This window comes from Carassius carassius, chromosome 33, assembly GCF_963082965.1.
Source record: "Carassius carassius chromosome 33, fCarCar2.1, whole genome shotgun sequence".
NCBI lineage: Eukaryota > Metazoa > Chordata > Actinopteri > Cypriniformes > Cyprinidae > Carassius > Carassius carassius.
The window spans coordinates 13,919,267-13,942,956 of NC_081787.1; the positions used below are offsets into that span (position 1 = coordinate 13,919,267).

The 23,690-nt window shown below is 41.4% G+C and overlaps 1 protein-coding gene across 10 annotated transcripts in view; it reads right to left on the reverse strand.

The window, feature by feature from the left end:
• LOC132113788 (prominin-1-A) overlaps positions 1-23,690 on the reverse strand; it is a 64,708-nt gene that overhangs the window by 22,522 nt on the left and 18,496 nt on the right. For 8 of the 10 annotated variants that reach the window (XM_059521787.1, XM_059521782.1, XM_059521780.1 and 5 more), the window contains exons 2-3: positions 3,449-3,507; positions 135-161 (exon numbers count right to left, since the gene is read on the reverse strand). In XM_059521787.1, coding sequence (XP_059377770.1) covers positions 135-161; positions 3,449-3,507 — 86 coding nt within the window. The remainder of the gene's footprint in view (positions 1-134; positions 162-3,448; positions 3,508-23,690) is intronic. The other 2 variants (XM_059521783.1, XM_059521784.1) reach the window with 1 other exon arrangement.

Consider the following 23,690-nt stretch of genomic DNA (forward strand, 5'->3'; position numbering starts at 1 on the left):
AGACTGAAACAGACATGTGAATAGAATGAGTGCAAGGCTGGGTTTTATAAGGGTTAGGTGTAACTAAGGAATGAGGGTGGTGAGACTTGGGTCTGGTTTGGCCCTTGTCACTGCTAGCAGGACACACACATTACCTGTAGCGTCAGAACAATGTTTTCTGGCTGGGACGTGCCAGATGATGATAGGCATTCAGATCAGCAAAAAAACAAAACAAACAACAAACCAAACCAAAACAAAACAGAACAGATGGTAAGCAAAATCAAACAGTCAAACAAATGGCAAATCGAATCACTTAAGAACTAAAAAGAACACTCCGATCTGTAATTGGAACCAGAGCCATTCTGACAGTCCCAGAGAATCAGTGAATCATGGATTTGGCCGACAGTCACATCCATATCCATCTCTCCATAATCTTAAGTGTTAGAAGAGCAGAACATAATAAAACTAAAAGGAATGGGTGAATATGATTATAGACCAATATTTGACAATTTGTGAATTTATTGTTATTCAGCTTTGTGAATTTGAATTGAATTTTCAGTTAAATTAATCTTAAGAGATGATCCTTTAATATAAAAATATACAAAATTAAATTATATCTATATCTATATATGCATATATAGTTTGTGGTTGGCAAGGTTTTTTAAATGTTTTTTTGAGAAGTCTCTTATTTTCACCAATTCTGTCTTTTTTTAACAAATTGGGAAATATTAAAATAACTGTTTTCTATTTTAATATAGCTGAAGATGTAATTTATTCATGTGATGGCGAAGATGAATTTTCCTTTTAATATGCTGATTTGGTGCTCAAGAAAGTCTTACTATTATCACATCTGATAACAGTAGTGCTGCTGGATGAACAGATCATTTGTTTTAATGATTTTTTTTTCAACAATGTAAGTTTTAAATGTCCCTTTTGATCATATAATGTGCTCTTGCTCAATAAAAGTATTAATTTATTTCAACAAATAATAAATGATACAAACAAATAATATAATATAATATAATATAATATAATATAATATAATATAATATAATATAATATAATATAATATAATATAATATAATATAATATAATATAATATAATATAATATAATATAATTGTCACAGTGTCTGGTTTGTGTTATACCCTGTCTGTCTTAGTATGTGCCACGGAGTCCTTATAGTTATCATGACATTTTCGAAGTCTTGTTCTTGCCCTTGTGTTTATGTCTGTTTATGTTGTTGGATTGCTACTTTGTTTTTGACCTCTGCCTGGACTGTTTACGATTTGGATTACCCCTAATAAAAGACATATCTGCATTTGGATCTCTCCCTGTGTTTTCCTGTATCCCGATCGTGACAGAATCCGCCGTCTCACCATGGCGGATGGAGAAGGGAGAGGAACCGCACGTCCGCCGAGCCAGCGCCACTGCCCATGATGGCTGCCAGCCCAGCGCCACGAGACAAGATGGAAGCCAGCCCAGCGCCACAGCACAAGATGGCCGCCAGCCAGGAGCCACTGCGCAGAATGGCTGCCGGTCCAGCGATACTGGCCAAGATGGCCGCCAGCCCAGCACCACGAGGCAGGATGGACGCCAGCCCAGCGCCACAGCACAAAGTGGTCGCCAGCTCCGCGCCACGATGCAAGACGGCCCCAGCCCAGCGCCACTGCCATTCATGCTATTCATGAACAAATGGAAATCAGCAATGATCTTCATGAACAAATGCAAGTCACCAATGATCTTCATGAACAAATGCAAGTCACCAATGATCTTCATGAACAAATGCAAGTCACCAATGATTTTCATGAACAAGGGCAAGTCACCAATGATCTTCATGAACAAATACAAGTCACCAATGTTCTTAATGAGCAGAATCAGGCCACCAAGGATCTTCATGAGCAGAGTCAAGTCAGCATTGATCTTCTGGAATCCAGTCTAAACACCATGGGATTACCAGAGTCTCTCCACATCTCTGTGGAACTACCAGAGCCTCCCCACATCTCGGCTGATCTACCAGAATCTTTCCTCGCCTCTGCAGAACTTCCAGAGCCTCGTCACGTCTCAGTCGAACTTTCTGAGCGCCCAACTGTTCTTGTTCATGTTCTCTGTTTCAGACTTGCCCAACCAGACTTACTCTCCTGTCAGTCCAATCCCACTGTGGTGGTCTTCGGCGCCGCCCTGGTGGGCTTCGGTCTCGACCACACGGATGTGGTGGTCTTCTGCTCCGCCCTGGGGGGCTTCCGTCCTGACCACACGGTTGTGGTGGTCTTCTGCGCCTCCCGGGTGGGCCTCTGTCTCGACCACACGGATATGGTGGTCTTCGGCTCCACCCTGGAAGTCGGCACGGTCCTGGGTCCCTGAATGCCCTGACCCACCCTGATCTCTTGTTGTGTTGTTGTTGTTTTTTTTGTTGTTGTTCACTTCCTGTCCCTGTTCCCCTCTTTGAGCCTGGCCCTCCGTCCCTCCCCCTGATCCTCCACCGGTCCACCTCCCTCCTGGTCTCCCTGTTTGGTGTTGCACTTCTGGTCTCTGTTCCCCGCTTTACATGTTCCTCTGGTTTCCCCTTTTTTTTTTTTTTTTTTTTCTGGCCCTCCGTCCCTCCCCCTGAGCCTCCACCTGTCCACCTCCCTCCTGGTCTTGTTTTGTCAGTCATGTCTTGGAGCGTCTGGTAGCCGCTCCGTAGTGAGGGGGTACTGTCACAGTGTCTGGTTTGTGTTCCCTGGGTAACCACTAGATGTCCACATTCCCCACGATCTCTGCACTCAGCCCATTCCCCATTAGCATTTGTCATTTCCCTGTGTATTTATACCCTGTCTGTCTTAGTATGTGTCACGGAGTCCTTATAGTTATCACGACATTTTTGAAGTCTTGTTCTTGCCCTTGTGTTTGTTGTTGGATTGCTACTTTGGTTTTGACCCCTGCCTGGACTGTTTACGATTTGGATTACCCCTAATAAAAGACATATCTGCATTTGGATCTCTCCCTGTGTTTTCCTGTATCCCGATCGTGACTATAATATAATAATATAGCGCTGTTTACTGAGAAATATATATAGATAATGGTAAATTGAGGTGGCTGTGCATCTCTGAACTCACATTTCCTCTCACCATCACAACAAATGTTGGAAAAACTGATTTATAAAATTTTGCTCCATATGTTTGTTTGTTTGTTCCCAGGAGTAAGATGCTGAAACTTCAAAGCAAGAGCTGTTGTTTAATTAAACTCTTGTTATTAAAAAGCAACAAATAGTTTCTTCCTTTGTTTACTACAGGCTATAATGCCAAAAGCAATTAACAGCTCTTCCAGAATAAGCGCATAATAGGGCAAGGCTCTATCCTTGGCTTTCAAATGCAATTAAAATATTGTTTCATAATAGATGCACTGAGACAGTGTCTCTTCAACTTAACTGCGGTGACTGAACACGTAATCGCATGGAGGTTCAGGTAGGCACGGTTACATCCACTTACCTTCTGGTACTCGGATTGCATGGCTCCGAATTTATCCTTTGCCACCCTAATGATGAGATCTGCAATGACATTAGAAAACAAAGTCAACTTGCTGCAGCTTCTTACAGTGCGGCCACGTCAGAACAGGTTATGTAATGTTATTTCACATCCAGCTGAAAAAACAACGAGCCCACTGTGGATGAGTGTAACCCTTCAATACAGGATCATCAGAGTGTTTAGCCCCCAGCTGCCTCCATTATTACAATTACTACAATCTTCAGAGAAAATATTAGCTATCTTCATGCAAACAGACATCACAAAGTTTCCTTGGGGACTGTTTGAGCAATAGTATGTGAGTTTTTGTATGACTGTGCTGATAAAAGTTGTATTACAATGCATTAAATATAAGACATTATTAGAATTGCTAACAGAAAAGGAAGAAGTGCTCTGTTACATAAAAATTCCTGTATCTAACTAGTAAAATATACGGATTGTATTCAAAAACAGAGACAAAGTTCATACAGAGATAGACCAAGGTTGAGATAAATGGTAAATGGACTGCATTTATATAGCGCTTTCAACAGCCCCATGGCCATCCAAAGCACTTTACAAGTTGCCTCACATTCACCCATTCACACACTCATTCATACACCGATGGCAGTGCCAGCCATGCAAGGCGCTATCCAGCTCGTCAGGAGCAGCTGGGGTTAGGTTTCTTGCTCAAGGACACCTCGACACTCGGAGCAGGTGATTGAACCACCAACCTTCCGGTTTGAAGCTTCAGGTTTTCTATTCTCATAGCACCACAGTCTAATAGCCACCAGCATACAACATACAAATCACCTAGATACAACATCACAAACAACAGGTGCAGTGATGGTAAACATCCCAACACACTGAAGGAACAGCCTCCTGTCCCACAGCTCATCACCAAAACAGAGGAAATGTATCTTTCACATCCCATCATAAATAAAATAGCAGAATATCAGCGCAGTGCGAATGTGATTTAATATTTTAATGATAGTGTAACTAAATCGACCGTATACAAATTTACTAAATACATTAGAATATTTTTGAATAATCTGTCATGAAAATGCAATAATATATGGAGCCTCTTATTATTTTACAGACATTTTACAATCCATCCATCCAATCAATTCCCTATGAATTATATTACTCCCATTCTACAATGCCCAGTTTCAATCAGAAATGTTACATTTGGAGTAGTAGGCCACATTTCTGTTAAAAGTCTGTTAAATTGAGTTGAATGCATCATAAGAAAACGAGTGAGAGACAGAGGTACAGTACATCCTCCACCTGCGGTATTGTAGAGGTTTTCAGTCCTCTATGAAGAGTAGCAAAGAGTCAATGTTCTCAACAAAATGTTTTACATAAGCTTATTATCTCTATTTCTTCAGAGGAGGTATTCAATATGGCTATTACTGCAACGCTCAGGCCTCTAAACGAAACTAATGTTTCTAATAATTATCACTGTACCTGTACAGACACCTTTAAGTGACAAGTCTCTTATTTTTGCAATAACATGGGTCTAATTGACTTCATGCTTCTTCTACAGAGATGTCCAGTGGGTCCTGAAGGCCTACTCATCTTCAAAGCCAGGCAGAAGCAGCAATGTTTAGCGGATCACAGCATGTGGCCATGAAAATACTTCTCCAGTCACTGCATTAGCCTGTCTAGCTATATTTTGTTGGTCTCCATATGTTCCTGGTTAATTAGCATATATATATATATTTTACCGTGATATACCCCATGAAATCATTTGATATTTCCTGTTTTGAGTCAAGTCAAGTAACCTTTATTTATATGGTGCTTTATACAATACAAATTATGTCAAAGCAGCTTTACAGTGTTAAACAGGAAAAACGTGTGCTGATAATGGAAGAAGATAATTAAAATAGAAATCAGTTAGTTTATCAAAGTAAGTTCATTGTTGATTCAGTGATGTCATTGTCCAGCTCAGTTCAGTTCTCTTCTAATAGTGTCCATGCAGTCAAGTCAACAAATTTGACATATTTCAAATTGAAACCATTAGCCATAATTATAGCTGAAATGAAGTGAAGTGACATGTGGCCACATATGATGTCCCATAATCTGAATTTGTGCTCTGCATTTAACCCATCTAAGTGCCAATACACAGCAGTGAGTAGTGAACACACACCCGGAGCAGTAGGCAGCAATTTTTTGCTGCAGTACCTAGGGAGCTGTTGGGGGTTCAGTGACTAATTCTCAAGGGTCTCACCTGGGGTGGAAGAGAGCGCTGGTCATTCCTCCACCTACAATCCCTGCCAGTACCGAGACTCAAACTTAAATTTGTCTAAAACCAAAATGTACTTCATTATTGCCAAAAACCCCCCAACTGCTCCCCGGGTTCTATTGCATAAATGGCTGCCCGCTGTGTGTGTGCGTGTGTGTGTGCGTGCTTTGGATGGGTTAAACGCAGAGCACAAATTCTGTCACCATACTTGGCTGTATGTCACTTCACTTCACTTTTAAGTAAATGTGGTTGTCAGTCCCAAAAACTGACAGTGTGAATCAGTGGGGCATAGTCCACCAGCTGTCTCTTCAAGAAAACCCCAATTCTCAGCAAAAAAGAAAGGACAAGAAGGATGAGCAGTGCAGAGAGGAGAAAATGAAGATCAGTGTGAAAAGCTGAAAAAAGGAGGAATGGAGAGGAGATAGTTGATAAAAAAAGAGAGGCAAGGTATTGAAACGTCTCTTCTTACCCTTTACCGATCGATTGGGGCTGCAGTTTGCCTTTAATACACTCACACAAGCACATACACATACACGAAAATATACAGAAGCATATACTTTATCCAGCCACTGTCTGAAAACACCCTACAATCTCTTGCATTTCCCAATGCTACCCAACAGGCCAGCTTACTTCTTAGGGTGTGTTCACAGTGACAGCGATTTGGAGTGACAAAACAACTGGAAGTAATTTATTTTCAGTGAGAGACGGTGATTTGAGGTGACATGACTGGCAGACACCGTTGGGGATTCGAGAAAGTTAAGCAGCGCTCAAATTTATGTGATGCAGCGACTACCAAAGCATTTAAACGTTCATTTATAGTCAGGCTGAATCAGTGATTCATATTTTAAAATGTCAAATAAATGATAATCAATATAATAACCATCTGAATAGTTACTTTTAAGTGGAAACTCTGCCTCTGTCTATCCTCCATCCATCCCACCCGCAGCAGCACTCAGACAGTGTCCAAGAACTTTATAAAGACTAAACAAACTGTGCTGGCAGTTTCTTAGGCCCCATCTATTTTTTCATGGCTACTCACTTCATTTCTTGGGGGTTACTTGTGGTACCCTGAGGTGATGACATAAGCTGAGGTTTTTATACTTGAAGTTTTTAGAGAGAGAGAGAGAGAGAGAGAGAAATGAATACATTTATGTAATTTAGCAGAAAGTTACTGTATGGGTTGCTCTAAATGTGGCTTTGTTAGCGATCTACTTTCGATTTACATTTGGTAAATGATGAACATCTGATTATGTCTTTGCATGTCAATGTGGGTTGCAGGCCTTGTGTGAAGAATTTTTTAATTTTTATAATTTATATAATCAAGATGTTTGCTTCACGTTAATAGCCCCATTCCTCTTCCTCTCTGTTACGCTGGTTTAAAAGTAAAAGTATAGTAAAAATAGCTATAAAACTTTTTTGAGTTATTTTTTTAAAGCAGCATAGTAAGTGCACTAAACATCATGCAGTATAAAGAGGAGAAGAAACGATGCACATGCTTCATTAAATTTTGTGTACATCTTCAACACAGCTGATTTGAAAATAAGGAAGTGCAGCCCACCCTTTAAGATCCTCTTCATTATAGATCAATTTGCGTTTTGAATAAAATAGGGCACCCTTGTGGTACATTACATAAATGTGTATTAATTCTAGTCTTGTAATAGCAAGCATCACGTTCTTTCATTAGGACAAAGTTTTCTTTGATGCTGCCATTTTGTCTCCATCCTTCACGGCACTTGTTCCTTCCTACTCTCATCCTCACAGCAGGATACACTCTCACACCCACAAATAAGCTTTTCAGACGCTTCTTGGCTGGTGCAGAAGAGAGAAAGAGATTTCTTTAGAAGTATGCCTCTTTTTTTTCTTTCTTTTCTTTTTTTAAGTAAAAAACACATTTGTAAGCCTCACCTCACATTATCATGGCATGCCCGAGACATGAAACTATCTAAACTCTCTTTTTATATCTCATCAGTTAGACACAAAACTAATGTCAGTCAAGAGAAAGAAAGTGATTACAAATGCCCTTTCAGGGCATAAGTCTTCTGAAATGTGCTGTGAAATAGCTGAAATTATGAAATGAATGATATGTTAGCAGGCTATGGTGATAGAGTTCAATCTGATGCCAGAAACACACTGAACATTTTATATGCTAGCTCTGCTAATGTTTAAATTATTGTCTAGATGAAAGAAGATGGCTAAATAATAAACCCTCTTACTGGCAGACTGTCAGTTTGTCTCTGTGCATTTGAATAGCAATCATTAAACAAGTCAGTTTATTCAATTGTGCTATTATATAGTTCTTTTTAAGTAAAAATAGGAAAGTATGCTTTTGGTTTACTTTTTATGTACTTCGAAGAAATTGGCTTTATGTACTCCTAAGAAATATAATTAAAATTACATTTAAGTATACTTGACTTATACTTACAAAAAAGCCTAATATATTTGAGCAATACTTGTGCTCCTAGAATCCATGTTTTCACTGTTATATGGTAGAGGGTGCTAGTACACATCTACTGCACAGAATATAAAAAACAAGTGAAGAAGAAAAAGAAACAACAGATACTAACACATGTAATCTAACACAATCATCTGACATGAAACAGCATCAAAACTGTGACATTATAGAATAAAATGTCCAATAATAAAGAAGAAATTACAGCTTTTCAGCTTTTTGTTCAAAATGTTATTTATTTTTTATGAAACTTACCCACATTAATAAGTATAGAATAAAATGTTTTTGTTTACAAGCAGATACCCTGTTATTTCTTTTGATGTTTTGTATATTCAGATATTCATATAACAAAATATATACAAATTAAAACCTAAACATAGTAGTATACTTAAAGTATGATGTAAAGTTCACTTAAAGAAAACTTATGAGTGTACTTGCAGTATAAAACTACTAAACTAGTAGTTTACTGAGACTATACTTAAAAGTGTACAAAGTATTTAATAAGTAAACTATTAGTATATCTATAAGTTCACTTTTAGTATAATTGCAGTACAGCTACAAACATAGAGGTAAACTAGTAGACTAGTAATACTTTTATATACTAGAAAGTGGGCCAATTTAGTCCCAAGGAGTATTGAAACAGTAAACTTGTAAGTATACTACTAGAACACTGATATTTATATACTTGCTATGTAAAGTAAACTTACAAATATACTTGAACTATACTTAAGTACACTTAATAAAATAAACTTGAAGTATACTACTTTTTGGTAAGGTTATGCAAGTTAAGGTGGCCATAACATCCTGGGCAGCTTTTTTCAATCTAGGCCAACAGGCTTTCAAGAACATCTGTCTTAAATGTGTAGTTTACCCAAAAATGGAAATTAGACGGATACAATTGGAGTGAAATTTCCTGGCTCTTCTAAGCTTTATAATGGCAGTGAATGGTTGTTGAGATTTTGAAGCAAAATAAAGCGCATCCATTCATCATAAAAAATGCTCTACATGGCTCCAGGGGGTTAATTAAGGCCTTCTGAAGTGAAAATATGCATTTGTGTAAGAAAAATATCCATACTAAAAACTTTATAAACTGTAATCTCTATCTTCTGTTAACTGTTATATGAGCACACATGAGAAAGAGGCGTTTCAGCGGATGACTTAGCATGTAGGCATAACGTAAGCTCAGGTGAGAAGGGATGTTTGTGGAAGCAGAGAAGAGAGAGCAAAACACTGGTCACGATTTAGAAGTACAAAACAAGGATTTCGTCAGAGGATTTTGATATAAGCCAAGAGGAAACTTGGTTCTCGCCAGACTAGCATATTCTCACCGGAGCAGACACTACGCCCACGTCCTCTGTCATCTGCTGGAACGCCACTCTCTTGTGAATGCCAGAGTCTGCAGGTCTCAAAACCTTGAGCATCATTCAATGTCATTATAAAGATTGGAAGAGCCAGGACACTTGTAATGCCATGTGTAAATGGGCTTAAACAGTCATCTTCTAATCTCAATGGCTGTGTCTGTAAACTTCATTTGGTTTGATGCCGTTGGTTCTCATACATTATATGACTGATCATGGCATGAAATAGATGACTTCAGATGATGCATGATTTGAAATATGACATACAACCTTTTATGATACTATAAAGTAAATAATGTTGATGAAGATATAAATGTTGCCAACATTTTATTATTTGTAAAATGTTCTTTAAATAAAAAGGTGCAGAAATACAAACTTATGCTTCTATTTGTCACGGTTTACACCACCATTAAAAATGTCGGTAAGTCGGTAAGAAGTCTGTTATGCTCAACAAGGATGCATTTATTTGATAAAACATTAAGATTTTGAACTATTATTACAAATTTAAATATGTTTTCTATTTTTATATGTTAAATGTTGTGTACCATTTTAACTGCATGATTAAAAGGATTACTGCACAAAAAAAAGAAAAAAAAGAAATCCATATTAGAGAGATACATTTCCAAGGGCATTCTACATTTTGCTCTTGTATCCTGTTTACTGCTCCAAAAGCCTCAGGGAGAGGCTCAGAGACCAAGTACAGCCAGACGTCTCTTCTGAAAGAAGCTATCGGTGCTCAGCAACCAGACTGAGTCATAGAAGCTGGATAAACATGCTATAAGAACTACATTAAAACATGACAGAGAAGAGACTCGGCTCAACATGTCAAAATCCATTAAATTCACTAAAAGAGTTTGCCCTTTTTTTCCACACAATGTGTACAGAATCAAACTGAACAACTACTTTTTATGCAGTAATATATAATTATCACAATTACTGTCACAACTCAACAGACATTCTCTTTTGGACACTGGCAGATCATTTGAGATGCCTGTCTTCCCTTTGAGCTACTTGCAGTGAAAGCAAATTGCAGAGATGGAGATACATGTCTGGTCTCATTTGAACATTTTTATATGATCTGTCTCACTCTATCACAGTTGCTTCCACCTGAGCCCTTTGGTGTAGAAGTAACCTATATATTACGGTGGAGAGAGTGTACAGAAGCTTACATAAAACATTACCAGTGTTTTATTTTAAATAGTCTAATTTGGATAATTCAGTTGCTGATATATAGTTGCTGGTCAAAAACAGCTAACACCAGTGGAAGTACACAATTTGAATTCTACCGTATTTGAATATCACGACTCCACTGATTGGCCGAGGGCACCATACGAACAAGCTCAATCCAAAACCCTTCACTAGTGACAATCCTGAGCTGTGACATGTAAACATCTGTCATTAGTGACTTCATTATGTGAAAATCTTCAGCTGCAACTTAGTGACATTAGACTGAGGTTTTTCACACTTGTAGCATTCACACAGAGAAGAGGATCAGATGTGTTCAGAATTTTCACGAGTGAACGAGCGTGTCACTTGTCACCCCCCTAATTCTATAAAGCCAGTGTTCATGACTTTTCTTGTCTACTCCCTAGTGTCTGGTTAAAGTCCCAGAGGGTTACAGTCTGTACCTGAACATTAACAATAACAATCTGTTCAGGCACACATAATGCAAAAAGCATCCTCTGTAACCAAGGAACCAGTTACCAAGGAGAGCGGAACCCAGAGAAAGATAGTAAGAGGAAAGGAGGAGGAAAAAAAACTAATATAAAAAAAAAGAATGTGGGGTAGTACAGAAAGTAATGTTCTCACTTTCAGGCCCAGTATTAATAAAATGGAATTACATGCATGAGTAAGTTCAAGCTACAGTTGGAAACCACACCAGTCTCTTACAGGCTAAGACTGCAACTGAGGGGGACCTTCTTAGGTTAATATATGAACAGCAATTTGAGTTGCCTTGCATTCTGATACTCACTAAGGTGATTTTTGTCTGTGTGTGTGTGTGTATGTGAAATAAACATTTACATGCATGATAGAGATAGAATATCTTCACATTATCACTTTTTTTTATCAGTTGCAGTGTAAAGGTAACAATATGTTCTCTGTGAACAAAATAAAGCCTTTCACAAGCATTCAAAACACACACACACACACACACACACACACAGTATAAAGTATGCATGATATAACGTTATCATATTGGTTATTGGCCAGTATTGGATTTATTTAGAACTTACTGGACGATGCTGTATATTTAGTTATTTGTGCTCACTTCTAATATGTTTACTTTTCAGTTACCTTCTCTAAAAACACTAATTTACTGTTTCATGTAATGTTTAGCAAATCTTGAATGATCTTTTTTTTTTCTTACTGTACATTACAATGTGATTGTTCACTGACAGAAATGGTGCAGAAACAATTTTCACTCAGAAAGTGCTAGTCAATTTCACAAATATTTACAAAGAAATGGCAAGTAACATACTGAATTTAAAAAAAATGACATTTTCTTGTATTTTGTTGTAAAACGTAATCTAATAACCTTTGATTTATTTACCAATTCCAAAAATCATTTCGAGTGTTTATTAAGAAATTATTGAGATAAAATAGTATAGAATTTTAATAGCTGCAATTTATCGGTTATCAACCAATGTGAAACAGAAAATTGATTATTGGCTTACTGGTATCAGCTAGAATTTTAATATTAGAATTGCAGTGCAGAAGTGTTAAACAGCAAGCAAGACTCAGGTAAAGCACAGGCACTGCTTAATATCAGCTTACTGATCATGGCAAAGCTGATATAAAGATAAATAAGGCTCATAAAAAAGTGATACTGATTATTATTGATTAGAATGTGTGTGTCTGTCTGTCTTTGTGTGTCACAGTGGCTTTCTCTGATCTACTTTATGAATTAATTGCACATTTCTATAATTAAAAATGCTCATTAAACAAAACAGTCATTATAGAAACGGCAACAACAGAACACAAAATGTTAGTCAGGCATATTGATTTTAATTAACATTTATGAATCACAAATGTTTGTTGCATAAACTTTCAAAATGTGTAAAAAAAAAGTTTAAAAAGCAAAGTTGAGTGAAATTCTACCGGCATATACATCTGAAACTTCCTCAAGGCAATAAATGCTGCAAAGAGGCTAATTTCAGCTGGGAAATGCTAGCAAGTTGTGACATCATAATCACTTGCAATCTCCCTCTTGTGCTGTGAATTTATGGTTAACAGATATGCCAATTTGTATGAGGAACCATCCGCATCTGTAGTATTTGTACATTATAATTAATACACGCTCTTAAAGGGTCATGAAACCCCAGACTACTTATTCTAAGATTTTAGCAGAGGTGTTTGTGTTGCACATCATAGAAGACAATGTTAGCATCCGCTAATTTTAACTGTTGGAGAAAATTGGTTAATTTTAAGCTTTTTTGCTCCATTTTCATCTTCCGGATTTAGAATCTACATTGTGTTGACGTCACAATTTTTGACGTGGCAATGGACTATAGTACATTGATGACGTGTTGGTGTCTATTCAATTATTCATGAGATTGCGTGTTTATCCTATGAGAAGACGCTTCGCTTAATTATTCACAACAGCATGTGTTGATTTGCTATGAAAGACTCATCAGACTGTGAAATGACATCGCACACATTAACAGAGAAACATTCATGGATTGCAGAAGAGTGTTTGTTTTTTCTTTGTAATAAGAGTTCGGCACAAACGCGATTCATTCACTTGGTGAGTGTAACCGTTTTCACGGCTACCCAGATATTTCCCGAAAAAGGTGTAATTTCTGGTGTCCCAGCCACGGCCGATGGTGCTATAAATGTAGTGACGATGCCCACTGCTAAGTGCCCATCTCCACATATAAGCACAGCCCTTCACACAGGGCTCGCGCCCATAAAAGCAACTCAAGTCGATCACGCGCACTACATAGTAGACGTGCCCACTCCTCAGTGCCCACAATCACTATGTCACACGCGTCATGTGGTTTCTGTAAAAACGAAACCCATGCACGTTCGTCCGGCCACGGCTGATGGTGCTATAAATGTAGTGACGATGCCCACTCCTCAGTGCCCATCTCCACATGTAAGCACAGCCCTGCACACAGGGCCTGCGCCCATAAAAGCAATTCAAGTCGATCGCGCACACTGCATAGTAAGCGTGCCCACCCCTCAGTGCCCACAATTACTATGTCACACGCGTCATGTGGTTTCTGTAAAAACAAAAACCGTGCACGCTCGTCCGGCCACAGCCGATGGTGCTATAAATGCAGTGACGATTCCCACTCCTCAGTGCCCATCTCCACATGTAAGCACAGCCCTGCACACAGGGCTCGCGCACATAAGATCGACACAGATCGGTCGAGCGCGCCGCATAGTTAACGTGCCCACTCCCCAGTGCCCACATACACTATGTCACATACGGCGCGTGGCTTCTGTAAAAACGAGGCCCGTGCATGTACGCTCTGCACAGGCAGACAGCGAGTTGAAAGTGGTAAATGTGCACATATGCAGCCCACAGTTACTCGCAGACATATCGAGTCCCACGGGACCTGCTCAGCCTTCCCCCAGTCGGTTAAGCGTCGGGACGGGGTCGAGGAGGAGCGATCTGCCCGCTGTGATCAGCGCGCTCCCCGCCTCAAATGCGCAGCACATCCGAGCGCCGCCGTTGCCCGGTCAACAGAGCGCGCTTCGCATCCAGCCCTTAGCCATTCATGCACATGCATGGTCAGCGCTTCCAGGGGTTTCGGATTGGGTGCTAGGCATTATAAAGAGAGGCTACTCGCTACAGTTTTTTCGACGCCCTCCACGCTTTTCAGCGCGCGTCGAAACTACGGTCAAAACAGAAGTAGCACACATACTCCGGGGCGAAATATCAGAACTGTTGAGCAAAGGGGCTGTAGAGCCTGTGTCTCAAGCTCAACGCGAGGGGGGGCTGTACAGCAGATACTTTCTGGTGCCCAAGAGAGACGGGGGTCTCAGGCCCATACTGGATCTAAGACAGCTGAACAAGGCATTGATGAAACACAGTTTCAAAATGCTTACGACCAGGAAACTCCTCGCGCAGATTCGCAGAGGGGACTGGTTCATGTCAATAGATCTGAGGGACACGTATTTTCAAATACAGATAGCGTCAAACCACAGGCGATATTTGAGGTTCGCCTTCGAGGGCCAGGCATACCAGTTTACAGTCCTCCGTGGCTCCTCGTACGTTTACGAGGTGCATGGATGCAGCGCTCGCTCCTCTCAGACTCAGAGGCATGCGAGTGCTGGATTATTTGGACGACTGGCTGGTTCTGGCCCGATCACGAGCGGAGCTCGTGGACCACAGGGCCGTTTTACTCGATCACCTCGAGAAGCTCGGCCTCAGTGTCATTTGGGCGAAGAGTCCAATACTGCTTGTAGCACTTCGGGATGGGGAGCGCTGCTCGAGGGCAGACCGTCCTTTGGCCTATGGTCAGAACGGGAAAAGCTCCATCATATCAACTGTCTGGAAATGCTGGCAGTGGAGAACGCGCTGATGCGCTTTTGTCCCCAAATCAAGGATCAACACGTCTTAGTCCGTTCGGGAAACATGTCTGTGGCGTCCTACATAAATCGCCAGGGCGGTCTCGGGTCCTGAAACCTGTACAGGCTAGCGGAACGCCTCCTGGTTTGGGCTCAGCGCGACGTGCGTTCGCTGAGGGCAGTGCATGTGCCTGGGCTACAGAATCTGGGTCCAGACAGGCTCTCCAGAGGCAATGTTCCTACGGGCGAATGGTCTCTACACCCGCAAACAGTCCGGCTGTTGTGGGAGAGATTTGGCAGGGCAGAGGTGGACCTCTTCGCGTCCCACGAAATTGCTCGCTGCCCTGCGTTCTTTTCCAAGAACGAAAGCGCGCTGTCACGGGAATGGCCGAGCTGCCCGCTTTATGCTTTCCCTCACATCTCCCTCCTTCCGCAGGTGATAGAACGGGTGAGAGAAACGAGATGTTCAATACTGCTTGTAGCACCTCTTTGGAAGAGCCAACCATGGTTCCCAGATTTGATGCAGTTAGCAGATGTCGCCCCGTGGCCAGTACCGTTGAGGAGGGACCTCCTCTCGCAGGCCAGGGGCTCGATTTTGCACCTTCAACCGGAGTTGTGGTCCCTCCATGTGTGGGCGCTCAACGGTTACCCGCTGATCTCGCAGTGGGAGTGCTGAATACCATCACTCAGGCTAGAGCTCCGTCGACACGACGTCTGTATGCCTCGAAGTGGTCGGTGTTCTCCAGCTGGTGCACAGCTCGAGGATATTCACCCCTTAGTTGTGAGGTGACGGAGGTTCTCTCCTTCCTACAGGAGCTGTTGGATAAGGGTAGAGCCCCATCCACGCTCAAAGTTTATGTGGGGGCCATCGCAGCGTTTTCTGAAACAGTGCTCGGTCAGTCAATAGGAAGGAATGATTTGGTCATCCGGTTCCTCAGAGGAGCTAGGAGGCTGAATCCTCCCAGACCTCCATCAGTCCCTATGTGGGACCTCGCGGCGGTTTTGGAGGCCATGAAGGGTCCCCCTTTTGAGCCTATCCAATCGGTTAGCCTTCAGCATCTGTCGTTCAAGACAGTATTCTTGTTGGCTCTCGCTTCGGTGAAGCGTGTGGGTGATTTGCACGCACTCTCGGTGAGCCAGTCGTGCTTGGAGTTTGGGCCTAATGACTCAAGGGTCATACTCAAACCTAGGCACGGTTATGTGCCGAAATCCCTCAACACGCCGTTTCGGGCTCAGGTTATTGCCCTGTCTGCCCTGCCGGTGTCAGGAGAGGATAGAGACTCGAGTCTTCTTTGCCCTGTCAGGGTTTTAAGAGCTTATGTGTCTCGCTCTGCTGCCTTTCTGCAGACGGAGCAGCTGTTTGTCTCGTTCGGTGGACGTTCCAAGGGAATGGCTGTTTCGAGACAGACTCTATCCTGATGGATAGTGGACGCCATAGCGTTAGCTTATGCTTCCAGGGGCCTTCGGTGCCCGTTGGGCGTCAGAGCACACTCCACAAGAGGCGTCGCCTCGTCGTGGGCGTGGTCTACTGGGATCTCCTTGCAGGTTATATGTATGGCGGCAGGTTTGGCCTCGCCGTCTACATTTACCAGGTTCTATAACTTGGAGGTTCCCGCCTTGCAAGCAAGGCTGCTGTCGGTATAGTCGAATCAGGGCCCTGAGGGGAATTCTGAGTTCATGAGCGCTATGCGCTGCCGACTGTTATATGGGCAGTATTGCGTAAGACCCGCATTGCCACATTGGTCAGGCTTTGCCTCGGCTGTGTGATGTCATATTGCCGCATCTACGGATGCTGCTATATATGGGACGGAGGGCTTTCCCCCTTTTCTGTCCTGGACTCTCTGTGAGTCCCTCAGGTGACTGTGCACTGTAAATCCTGGGCGTTGCTTCAGGTTTATTGGTGTGTGATCCCTGCGCGCACTGCGTTTTGCATTGGGTTCCCGTAGCGTCTTAGCTAAGACGCAGTACGAGAGAGCTCTCGTAAGAGAACGTACTCGGTTACTAAACGTAACCTCGGTTCTCTCTAGAAGAGCGAACAAGTACTGCGTTCTCTGCCGTGCACACGATTCACTCTGGTTTGCTTCGGCGATGAAATAAATCAGGTGAGTCATCCTTTTCGAGCTCCTTTTATAGGTTGGGCCACACCCGTTTCGGCGGGAAGTGGCAAGAAGGGCGCGAAGTGCCCTTATTGGTCTGATGTTGCATCAGCCCGCGCTCGATAGGCTGTGCAGTTGCCGCAGAACAAGCCAATGAGCTATGGCTGTGTACTGCTGCAAATGCGCTTTACAAAAATACAAAATTAAGGATAATTTTTTGCTTCAGTATTTCGTGAAAAGAGACTTTTCCCGTAGCGTCTTAGCTAAGACGCAGTACTCGTTCGCTCTTCTAGAGAGAACCGAGATTACGTTTAGTAACCGAGTACGTTTTCCTCAAAATGTACCTGCAGAGTGACTTGAGTTTAGTTTCCACACACAACTTTTTTTTTTTTTTTTGTCTACTCACATATTAAATGCACAGTTATAGGTAACACTGATGACTCCCTGCAATGTCTCAGCTCCCTGGGTTTAAATAAATTTAAGTATAATTACCTAACAATTTTTTGTTGTTGTTGTAATTTTTATTTATATTTAGATTGCTGCTGCTGACTTGATCCAACCATTATTTTCTTCTCTCCATGTCAGTGGGGAAGCCATACATTCGCACACCTTCCTCTGACCGAGTGGAGCAACCCCATGCAGCACAGCAAACCATGGTGGAGACTATGCAAGGACAACATGAAAGAAAGGACACATACAAAATGCTTGGAATGCTATTAAATTTATTAAAAATGTATTCATAAATAGTTGTAAATAGTAAATTGCATTTATTTAAATAAAAATACAAAGAAAAAGTCATCTCGTAATATATAATTACAATTTAAAATAACTGTTTTCTATTTTAAAATGTAATATACTCATGTGATGCCAAGCTGAATTTTCAGCATCATTACTTTTGAATGGCAGTGTCATGTTTGTATACGAGTATGCCTGAATATATTGTGTATATGAATAAGTACATAATTATATTAATATATGTAATTGTAAGAATTGTAAACAATAAGCTTCATTTTACATTTACTTAAAATGCTAATTACTGCTGCTAACAGTATAGTGCAGTGCAAGCTGAAAATCAACTGTCACCAGCCTGTCTCTGTACTATCTGAAAGTCATCAATATGACATTAGTTAACATGAGATCAGTGAAAAAAAGAACAATATGTAACGTAAAAAGGCAACTGCAACCCGTGTTTATACAACTTAACGTTAGCCTGAAATAAGTTTTTAAAATAACGGTAAGTTAATTGAACACTAATCCTCAAAAATTACCTGATTTGATATTTTAAAAACAACATCGCTATAACTACATATTCATGCTACGTACATATGTCGGTGTGTTGTATAAATATATAAAATAAATGCATTTATTGACTCCTTATTACCAGAAATCGCAGTTTTGTCACTCAACTCTATCAGTTTGAATGGCCGCCAACGCACTTCCTGGAACTATCTGAAGTCTACATGAATCATGTGACAACCAAACATTTAGAACTTCCGTTGTCGCAACTCTCTCTATGGCTCTGGTGAGAACTAACCTGTGCTGAAATGGGGGGTTTCATGACCCTTTAACTACAGCCCACATGGGATGAATGCTTGAAGCAGTGCTAAATTAGATACAGTAAAAGTTAATGGAAGAAATGAATGTGTGAGTGAATATATGGTTTCAGATTGTATGTGTGTGGGACAAGTTTTGCAAACAAAACCAGCCTACAAAGAGTAAAACCTGAAATCATCTGCATTTTGGGAAACAGCCAACCATAAGTCTTGACTATTCAAAACGTCGGGGTCAGTTCTTAAAAAAAAAAAAAAATTACTTTTATTCAGCAAGGACACATTAAGCTGATCAAAACTGACAGTTAATTTTACACTTATAATGCAAAAAAAGATCTGAAATTTCTATTCATCCAACCCTGAAAAGACTAAGAAATTCATTATATTTAAAACACCAAAGTTTGATTGAATTCCAATTAGGTGACCATATAAAGTCTTTGTCCTGCTTATACTTAGGTTTTCAACTGATTTTTTTAAGTAAGGAAATTTAGCATTTTTATCTTCCAAACTGCATGAGTCATATGTGACAGATACGAGAAACTAGGAGTCGCTGGATTACCTATGAAGAAGCATCTCTAAAATGACAGTTAGGAAACAGCGAATATCAAATTTCTCTTATTATTCTCTTTTATTTCCTTATCACTTCACATTTTCTTTTGTATTTCTACTTTTTTTAGTAAATCTATATAATCCTATCAGCCATCTCACTCTGCCCATAAGGGACTGCTCTGGTTTTTCCAGAAGTCCCAGTGACGTACCTCTGAGTAGAGCCACCCTCTCTTCTTTTCCCAGTCGGGATGCTCTCTCACCTTTTTCACAGCATGGCAACTTCCCGACCTCATGCCCGTGACATTCTAGAGTTACCTGGAAATGTCCCAGTATGCCTACTATCTGTTACCCAGTTATCCAAGGCCACTTGTAGATGGAGTAGGTTATTTGTTGCATCCGTTATGGTTAAAAGGGACATATGAAGAGGAATCAAATTGTCCTTGATCTTGTACGAAAAAAATTCTATGTACTATGAAAACAAATTGTAACTTTAGAATGTGTCAACTTCCCAAACGGACCCTTCATTAAACAAAAACAACGTTCAAAAAGTTTTTCCTGTGGCATCAGAAACCCAAAACACAAGCCTGCATTTACACATCAACAACGCCTATAGGGTGACCCCACCGAGTCAAAGCGATGTCATAAAGAAGCAACATATTAGGTACTCCTAGCTGAACCAGTAAAAATACAATAAGGATAAAATATGCATTAGAAAGTTTAAAGAAAAGGAAAGAAATATAAAATGTGAAATCCAAACTTGTCGGTCTGCTTGTGGAACCTGCTATTCTACATATGCTTCTGAGCCCCAACATTAGGAAAGACCGGCTAAACTTATTTTTTATAAAGGCCCCTGACTGTTACAATCGGTCCTTAACAGCTTGAACAGCACATTTTAGCACAGAATGGTGAATCTGTGAATTCAAACTATATCGGACCCAATCCCATAGCTTGTGGCATAAGCGGGATTAATAAAAATACTGTCACTTTCTGACAGTAGGTGGCATGTATGAAAAAGGGAGGATTCCTCTTTAGGTGGTTCTTACGGGGGATTTTTTTTTTTTATTTGAGAAGGGAGTTAGGGTATTTTTTAGACATTTTGAAACTACAGTCATCCAACCTAAATGTTTCATCACCTAAGTGTATTTGTGTTTTACAATTTATAATGTTGTTGATTAATATTTATATTGTGAAGAAGATACTTAAAAAAAACCTTTGATGTCAAACTGTGAATTGAATTTATTTATTCAACTGTTAAGTTAACAGTCAGTATTAAAATAAGAATAGGTAAATGTATGGCTGCACAATTAATCATATGTCTAATAGCGATTTTAATTATGAATACCACAATTACGTAATTGTTCAAAGCGGCAATTAATCATTAAAAGTCCACTTATGTTATTCTGCGTGCTTAAGATCTTTCTACATGTTATATTAAGGTTTTTTTTCTATTATTAAAATTTTTGTTTTAGTATAACATTATAATACCATTCATATTTTTACTTTTTTATAATTTCAAGAAGAAACAAATCCAATGTATAGTTGACATTTTAGGATTAATACTGTAGAAAAGCACAAAGTTTTTCAGTTACAGTGTCTTCAGTTTGTTTATTTTCGTATTTATAAAAAAATACAGCATGCAGTTGCATCAAACAATGGTACAGTATAGACATCATTCAATTTAAATTGTGATAATCATAATTAATAATCGCAATTACAATTTTAAAGGAATAATCAACAATTATGATTTTTGTTGTAATCGTGCAGCCCTAGATAAATGACATGCAATTAAATAAAACTAAAGAAAATAAGAATAAATGTAACTACAAGTAACAGCACAAATAAATACAATAGAGTAAAGATACAAATAAACAGTGATTTTTAGTTAGGTCTAACAATAGTATTTATGTACATAAATTGAATAAAGTAATGATATGTAAAACAGCATTGCATATTTGATTGTATAAATTACAGATTAATCTTTATCAAAGTTACAAAAGCTATTCAATCCGGAGCAGTGAGTGATTTCTTTCGTTGTTGCTGTTTGATTAATATTAAGAAAGTGCTGTCACTTTAAGAGAATACAATCAAGTGCATTGATACAGTACGTTCAGCCGGCTAGGTCTGTTATAGGATACTTACCAATATGGGCATTTTGACAATTTTTGTTTGAATTTTCCCATTTAAACAATACTTCAGAGAAACCTTAATACTTTTGCTTGTTCTGCGGCACAGGTGTGCGCATTGGATGATCATACACACAATTCTTCTTACTGCGCATAAATGCTCGCATCCTCTGAGAAACAGAAACATATATTAGCCGATCCCTTTTTGTTTTAAGTGATATTTTTAGCAAATCATATTACAGATGTTATCAGATTAAAGTTGAACCGCAGTTCCAGTAAGTGCCAAACCATGTGTGGAGAACTGTACGGTTCGTTTCTCTTACGAGAGTTCTCTCGTACTGCGTCTTAGCTAAGACGCTACGGGAAAAGTCTCTTTTCACGAAATACTGAAGCAAAAAATTATCCTTAATTTTGAATTTTTGTAAAGCGCATTAGCAGCAGTACACAGCCATAGGCCGAGACGGCTCGCTTGCTCATTGGCTGCTTCTGCGGCAAGTGCACAGCCTATCGAGCGCAGGCTGATGCCATATCAGACCAATAAGGGCGCTTCGCGCCCTTCCCGCCGAAACGGGTGTGGCCCAACCTTACAAAAGGAGCTCGAAAAGGCTGACTCACCTGATTTTTCATCTCTTCAGCGAAGCTCACGCATCGCTGGATCACGGAGGAAGCAAGCTCCGTCTGAGAGGCATATCAGCGGGACGAGCCATTCTGAAGCTGCTGGCCTTCGCCGCCTTCCACTGCCGTTCCTGCTGCGCTGTCCGGCGCGTATATCCTTTCAATTCTGTTATATCCAGCTGTTCTTTATGCGTGTGTGTGTGTTCGTCTTTTTTAAGATGCCTTCCTGCGGCTCGTCAGAGCCCCACTTAGCGAGGGAGACCGGTGCGTCATCTGTGTCTCCTGCCTGGGTGAAGATCATGCAGCGCTCTGAGCCTGCATTCTCCGCTGCGCTGAAGGCGCCGTAAAAGCGCCGTTTCCAGCGGATTCCGGAACCATCTTCAGCTCAACCGAGCTCGCCGGTTCGCCCTGCTTCACCAGCCTCCCCTGCATCGCTTCCCGATGGGCAGCGCCCTCTATTTGCCGCCGCGTCGTCCGAGGAAGTCGATCTCAGGGCCGCGTCGGGGGAAGAGGACACGCGCTCTCTGCTAGCTTCGGACAGTGAGGGCTGGGCGAGCTCCGAGGATCTCGCGCCTTCTGCTCAGAAGCCCAGCAGACGAGCTGACATCGAGAAGGAGCCGGGGCGAGTGCTCGTGATGGCCGCGACGAGTCTCGGCCTCGAGTGGTCTGCACCAGCGCCCCCCTCTCATTCCCGGCTGGATGGTATGTTCCTTTCGGATGAGCGTACTTCTCAAAGCCCGCCTCATTTCTTCCTGAGCTTCACGAAGAGGTGGCAAAGGCTTGGAACGCTCCATATTCATCGCGAACTCGTTCGCCTGTCTCACTAGCATTCTCCACACTGGATGATGCTACAAACAGGAACTACCAGTCACTTCCGCCGGTGGAACAGGCGATAGCGACGCACCTTTGTCCGCCCTCTGCTGGACGGCGGACGAAAGCGGTGTTGCCATCTAAAGCCTGCTGCATGACGCTGCGTCTGCACTACTCACGATGGCTGCTTCATCGAAGTGCAGGTGTACGAGTTCCGCTGTGGCCTAGCTCTCACCCAAGCGCGCCGCTGTTTCAGTTCCAGGAATTGTGACTGTCTCAGCGTTTTCTGCAACGCACAAGCCTGCACAGTTGCCCACTTGCCTGCACACAAAAGCTGTTATCACAACAGCTTCAGCAACGCAGCTCGAGACCCCCGTTCTCGCTCTACCGGCCGTCGACCCGCGCCGCGGGGACCGCGGCAGAGGATTACGGTGAGGCCGGGAGCCCCGAAGTCATCCTAGGAAAGCGCCGGTGTATGAGTCACCGCGGCCGAACTCTCACCTAAGTGCGCCGCTGTTTCAGTTCCAGGGATTGTGACTGTTTCAGCGTCTTTTGCAATGCGCAAGCCCGTACAGTTGCCCGCTTGCCTGCACACAGAAACCGTTATAACGGCTACCCAGATATTTCCCGAAAAGGTGTAATTTCTGGTGTCTCGGCCACGGCCGATGGTGCTATAAATGTAGTGACGATGTCCACTCCTCAGTGCCCATCTCCACATGTGAGCACAGCCCTGCACACAGGGCTCGCGCACATAAGATCGACTCAGATTGGTCACGCGCGCCACATAATAAACGTGCCCACTCCTCAGTGCCCACATACACTATGTCACACACGGCGCGTGGTTTCTGTAAAAACGAAACCCGTGCACGTACGCTCTGCCCAGGCAGACAGCGAGTCGAAAGTGGTAAATGTGCATTGCAG